Source organism: Stylophora pistillata, chromosome 11 (genome assembly GCF_964205215.1).
Source record: "Stylophora pistillata chromosome 11, jaStyPist1.2, whole genome shotgun sequence".
In the NCBI taxonomy this organism is placed as follows: Eukaryota; Metazoa; Cnidaria; class Anthozoa; order Scleractinia; family Pocilloporidae; genus Stylophora; species Stylophora pistillata.
In genome coordinates, this window is record NC_142529.1 from 9,184,008 (window position 1) to 9,190,553 (window position 6,546).

At 39.6% G+C, this 6,546-nt stretch overlaps 1 protein-coding gene across 1 annotated transcript; it reads right to left on the reverse strand.

Annotated features, from left to right (window-relative positions):
• LOC148719929 (kelch-like protein 24) lies at positions 1–2,250 on the reverse strand. The gene has a single exon (XM_088739729.1). It carries the CDS (start codon positions 2,046–2,048, stop codon positions 345–347), a length of 1,704 nt encoding a protein of 567 aa, XP_088595855.1. The 5' UTR covers positions 2,049–2,250; the 3' UTR covers positions 1–344.
• Positions 2,251–6,546: the final 4,296 nt, after the last annotated feature.

Genomic DNA, 6,546 nt, shown 5'->3' on the forward strand with positions numbered 1-6,546 from the left:
CTGAGTCACCAACAAATTTTATTTAGCTCAGTTGTTAGAGTATAATCAATCTGAAATTATAATGGTAGGGCTCAAGCCCCCTCAATTAACTTTTCTCTGTGCTGTGTTGAGGGAAAATGTTTAATGTCTTCTTTACATAAATGACTATTTTCTTACATCTATTAGGAGCACTTTTTCAGCATTAAGATGTGTTTGTTGTGTTCTGCACTTATTGTATAAGTTTTTTGAACAATGTTTTTGAATGTCTATATCTGCTCCAGAGTTTGGAGGGAACTCTATTTCAGGTAGTATTTTTTACTAATTTTTTTTTTAACAAAGGTAATCATGTACATTTCAAACAGTTTTCAATTTTCAACAATCTCAAGTTTGTCCAGTACTCCTTTGGAGAACTTCAGTACACAGCCAGCAAATGTATGTGTATTGCTTCTACAGAATTTTTCCATGGGTATGGTTGTCTTTACAATCCATTTATCCTCTATAGGGTCATAGCATTCAACTGTCAACTCATTTCTCCTTGAAAGAGTTAAGCCACCCAGTACGTATACTTTTCCCTTCAGACACATCATGCTACCATATCTGCGGCCTATATTTAAGTGTCCGATACTCTGCCACTCATCTGTTGACACATTGTACAGCTCACATGATCTCCACACAGAGTTTGACTTGTGCCCACCTCCAACAAAAATCTTTTCTTCAGAGGCCACTCCAAAAGCACCACCCCTTTCATACTGCATGTCTGCAATTTTCTCCCATTCATTTACCATGGTGTCAAATCTCTCAGCTTTTGTGACATATTCAGAAGACTGTGGTAGCTTGCCACCAAATAAATACAGATGATGACCGGCAGCGACAACACAAGATTCATGTCTACACCCCTTATCTGATGTAAGAACTGTTTGCCAAGAGCACATGTCAACATGATATCTTTTGATTGTAGATTCTCCAAAATGTGGGCTTATCAAAAAAGCATAAATTTCTCCTTTAATGACTACAACTGTAGCAGAATTTGATGAAAAATCCAATGTAGACCAACCGTTGTAAACAGGATCATATCTCTCTGCTGGACAGCAAAGAGGAAATACATATAACTGATCATGGAATCTTATCACTTGGGTGTCAGTATTCCTCTCTGACAACCCATCAGGTAGACGTTTCCACTTATCTTCCTCTGGAATGTAACTAAAAGTATATTTACCTCCACAAGCAACAATAGCACGTGTCTCGAGACCCTTTCTCGGGCACTGGGGTAGATCAAATTCATTTGAGAATGTGGTTAGCTTTATGGCATCAGAGATCAGCCCCAAACACACTGCATTGTCACGCACCAGTTCATTTGTCACGACACTCAACAAATAATCACGCGATAAGAAAACCAATCTAACGTGACGAAACAATTCCTCAAATGCTGCTTTTCGCTCGTTCTTGCTGTGTTCAACCCACTTTTGGAGGATTTTAAAAATATCTGGCTCTGCTTCAACAACAATCTCGTCACTTGATATCCACTGCTCCACCTCTTTCGCTTTCAAGCTAAAAAATTCATCCATTTCTGCTACAACAGCAAAGTTTTCGTTGATGAAATTCCTGCTATTAGTTAGAAGCTCGTCACATTGATATTTCTCAGCGAAATAGAAGGTCGAAATGCAATTTGATTTCGTCATGTCTCCTTCTAGAAATCGGCCCGAGATAGTTTTCAAGCTCGGTATGATCAGATAATTCCCTGCGGCGATCAGTTCCTTGGCATTCTCCTGAGTTACTTCCACAGTTCCAGTGTAGATGAATTCCAATACATCTTCCATAACAGAGCCTGAAATCTCCTCAAACCGAACAATCCCTTCGCGCTTCTCCTTCATGTCGCTTAGAAGAAGCTTGTTGAAGAACGGGCTTGCGGCGGAAAGAACATTGCTATGAGCTTTCAGTTCTTCGTCATCTTTAGTCACCAAAGTTAAATCGCATAGCTGACCTTGTTTTCGTTGTATGTTGAGCCGTTTCATCATTTCAACACAAAAAATACTCTGTTCAGTGACAGCGATTGATGGCAGATCTTCCATTCTGGAAAGAATAGCTTTACTTCCGAAGTTAATTTGAGAGCGTTGATCGGGGAAAAGGAAAGTTGAAGAAAAGCTGAAGTAGCAAATTTTATAGGTACCCAGGCCATCCTGGCCAGCATATTGAGAGAGGCTGAACCAAGGAACTGTACGGGAGAAGGATCGAGGAGAAGGTAAAAGCGAGACATATTTTATCAAAGAGAAGTGTGGAAGATGAATGGAAAATGTAAATATCGTAAATTTACTAACTTGAGTGCTTTGGAAGGGGAGCGGGAAACAAGAGGTGTAGGGGGTGGGAGAGCTGCGCAAGAGAAGTGACAACAAATGACTCAGTTGCAAATTTCCGCTGTCCCTTCCATACGTTTCGAAAGGAAGCAAATTTTCGACAAATCACAGTCGTAGAATTTCCAACCGCCTAAAGAATGCGTTGAAAAAAGATTAAAGATTCAGTTATACCTTCTGATTCTGATATACCGCCTCCTGGTTAGCTCAATTGGTAGAGCGTCGGACTGTTGTGCGGGAGGTCGAGGGTTCAAGCCCCAGCCGGACCAACACTCAGGGTCTTAAAATAACTGAGGAGAATTCGCTACCTTTCTGTAATAACAAGAAATGGATAGATATTCTAGTCTTCTCGGATAAGGACGAATAAACCGTAGGCCCCGTCTCCTGCAGGGTTAGGGGTAGGAGACGTTAATTTCCCACGCACGAGATTGCTGTGTGCTGGATGTCCTTCCCTGGGGTAGGATGGGTGGGTTAACTGGGCCCGCAGTAATTGGCGCAAGCTGTTTCGGTATCCCTGCCTGTCGGCGAATCTAATAAATTAAATTAAATTAAATATTAACTTAAGAGGTGAATACGGTTTTCCAGAAGAGTGATTTACATTGGTTTATCACATCGCTCGCAGCGCTTGTGGGCAAGATGAAGCGAATTCTGTGTTCTGATTGGCTACTTGAGCGGGAAAGATGGGCCCGCTCGGGAGTGCACGCATTGATCCTGCGCATTAAAAACATAGAATTAGGACTACGTTCGTAACTCGTGGACAATTTCGGCAATGGAAACGCACAATGACAGAAGACAGTCAAGACAAAGAAAAAAAACAACTCTCGTGAGTTTGTTGTGCTGCAAACACAGTTAGCTTTAAGCCTGGCTCGCGAAGTAAGCAAGCCATTCTTGATTCTTAATAAAGTGAAATCTCTTTGCAATGTAATAAAATCCTTTATTAACCAAGCTTTTTTGGTTAAGATGACTGGATATTAGCCTCGTTCTTTTATCGCATTTTTATGCACCTCGACTTCGTCCATAAAAATGCAAAAAAAGAACTCGGCCAATATCCAGCCATCTTGACCTCACGCTTGGTTAATAAGACATATATATCGGGTCAGTTTGGTAAGGTATTTCAGTTTCAGTCAGGATGTGTTTTCTACACTCTGATGAGGTACGCCTTAATGTTAAGCTATTTAGCTACGATTTCATCTATACCATATTGTTTCTTTAGATACCCAGAAGGAAAAAACTGCGAGTGAAACAAAGCAAGTAAGGCTCTGATCAGTTTGGTAAGATATTTCGGTTACTGTCAGGGTGTGTTTTCCACACTCTTATGAAGTACGCCATTATGTTTAGCTACTAGATCCGCACCTAATCCACGAATTTAAAGTTCACCTTCGGCGTACTTAGCGAACAGAGCCTTTTTAACCCGTCCTCGAATCGAAAAGGGAAAAAGGCTCTGCCGACATCTTGTTGTTGCTCGATTGAACATGCGCGGCGGTTGCCGCGCATGAAAAAACCGTAGGCCCCGTCTCCTGCAGGGTTAGGGGTAGGAGACGTTAATTTCCCACGCACGAGATTACTGTGTGGTGGATGTCCTCCCCTGGGGTGTGATGGGTGGGTTAACTGGGCCCGCAGTAATTGGCGCAAGCTGTTTCGGTATCCCTGCCTGTCGGCGAATCTAATAAATTAAATTAAATTAAATTAAATATTAACTTAAGAGGTGAATACGGTTTTCCAGAAGAGTGATTTACATTGGTTTATCACATCGCTCGCAGCGCTTGTGGGCAAGATGAAGCGAATCCTGTGTTCTGATTGGCTACTTGAGATGGGCCTGCTCGGGAGTGCCCGCATTGATCCATGGCTATATTTATGTATAAAGTTAAGACTTATTTAGTCCCACCATATATTTCTGAGCTTTTTAGGTGCGGCATAAGTAGGTACAATCTTAGGAATGCAGACGATTTCTCTTTACCAAGATACAACACGGTTACATACGGAAAACATAGCTTCAGGTACATGGGACCTTATATTTGGTCGAAGCTCCACAAATCCATCAAAATGGCTGACTCTCTAACTGCATTTAAAAATCAAGTCAGAGTCCTTGACCTATCAAATGTTATATTGAAAAATAATTGTGAAAATTGTGAGTTATGTAAAACTTAATTTTATCAATTTTTTATTGTTTGTATATGGTTTTTCTTATTATTATTATTATACGATGAATATATGAAGTTGATATATTTTGAACTGCGGTATTAAATATGTATGATGCACGATCCTTCGCAGTAGATAGCGCTATTTATGCAATAGCGAAAATCAGACCTGAAAATTGGTAGAGCGCTGCACTAGTACCGCAGAGGTCAGTGGTTCGAATCCCGTACAGGCCCGATTTTTTTCAGGTCTGATTTTCGCTATTGCATAAATAGCGCTATCTACTGCGAAGGATCGTGCATCATACGTATTTAATACCGCAGTTCAAAATATATGAACTTCATATATTCATTGTATCTGATTTATCATCACGGGTTTATTACGAATCAACTTAACGGCCTGCTCCCAGTTGGCTTGTTAGCTCAATTGGTAGAGCGCTGCACTAGTATCGCAGAGGTCAGTGGTTCGAATCCCGTACAGGCCTGATTTTTTTGTCAGGTCTGATTTTCGCTATTGCATAAATAGCGTTCTCTACTGCGAGGATCGTGCATCATACGTAAGCTGCGACATATTACGTCTTACTGTGCCTCTATGGTGATTATCTGATATCTTCTTTCGATAGACCTCTTGACCTTGCATGTTTTGTTTGCCCATTTTTAGGTCGTGTGGTAATAGTCCAGGGAACTGTTTCTTTTAAATTTCCTCTTCGGAATTCACGAGCATATGTACGCATAATTTTACAAAAGATAAAGCAAGTTAACGTCATCAAGTTGAAAATCGAATGTTGAAATTCTTAAATTCTTCCGCGTTTACAACATTGAGAAATGAATAAACACCTTTTGGTTGTGGTGATCTATAAAGATCAAAATAATTTGGAAACCTCTTGAAAAGTGTCGTGATTTTTTTTAAGGTAGAACATCGATGACAAAACTAATACAGTTTTGAGATAATTTGGTTTTATCAACTGAGTCGATCATAATATAAACTAGCCACCTTTAAAGAGTTCTAAGACTGTTTGAATGTTCTTGAAAATTTCTTATATTTTTCAATGGTCTTTTTGCCTCTTTGTCGGCAGGCAAACCTGTTCCATCGTCAGAAATGTTTTCGTTCAAAAAGTAAACTACTTCTAAACGACACGCGACAAATTTACCAGGTCCTATTACACCTCGTCAAAAACAGGGATTGCTTTAAGCTGGTTTATATATAAAACAAATCTCAGATCAATCATAAAAAATAGACTTAAAAAAAAACCTTGGCCAGGCATAAGAGTTTTAAACGTGGAGTTTCGAAACCGAAGCTAACCTGATGTAACAATAGTGAAAGTTTTAAGATGGCACTGTTTCCCTAAACTATTTTGTTTTCTTTATGACAAAAATACGTTTTTGTCAAGACAAAGAACACAATAAAATTTCCTTGTTGATTCAGTTCTGATGTCGAGAATGGAATAAAGTTTCTTAAGGCTTCTTTTAGGCCTTCCGTGTCCATCGTTAAGTGTAATCGTCCGAGTGTGGGCAGAGCTGCAAAGGACTGCTGTCTGTAGTAGTGACTGACGGTTTCCTCAACCTGAGAGGAAGTCGCCGTCTCAGTTATGTGAACGGTTGTTTATAAGTGAAATATCGTAAGTTTGGTTCGATAAACCTATTAGTCCAGTTTTGCAGTAATGTTCGGGCATCGATAAAGTTGTTCTTTACAGTTCGTTAGTCGCAGATATTCACTGAAAATAGTTGGCGTTGCTATGTAAATCGCCAAGTAGAGTCCCAGCCAATACTGTGGTAAGTACGTAGACAGTAAAAAAGGCTAATTAATCTCATCGTTCCTAAGCTTTGAATTTTATAATTTATCCAGTCCGTGATGTCTTGATGCAGTGCCATCTTTAAAAAAATCACATTTTTGCAGCATCAGCTAAAACATAACTTTGACACTAATTGTTAAGCAGACAAAAACTGAGTGATCAATACTAGAAAAAAAAACAAAACAATATTTTAGTTCCCGATTTCAGTACTAAATTCCATATCCATGTCCAATTGCTTATTTCGTCAAGGTGATTTAAAGAAGTTTTCAGAGATGAATTACGCCAAATTAG

Bases quoted from the DNA above. Each gene is read 5' to 3' on its own strand.
- LOC148719929 (XM_088739729.1), bottom strand. From the start codon at position 2,048: ATGGAAGATCTGCCATCAATCGCTGTCACTGAACAGAGTATTTTTTGT.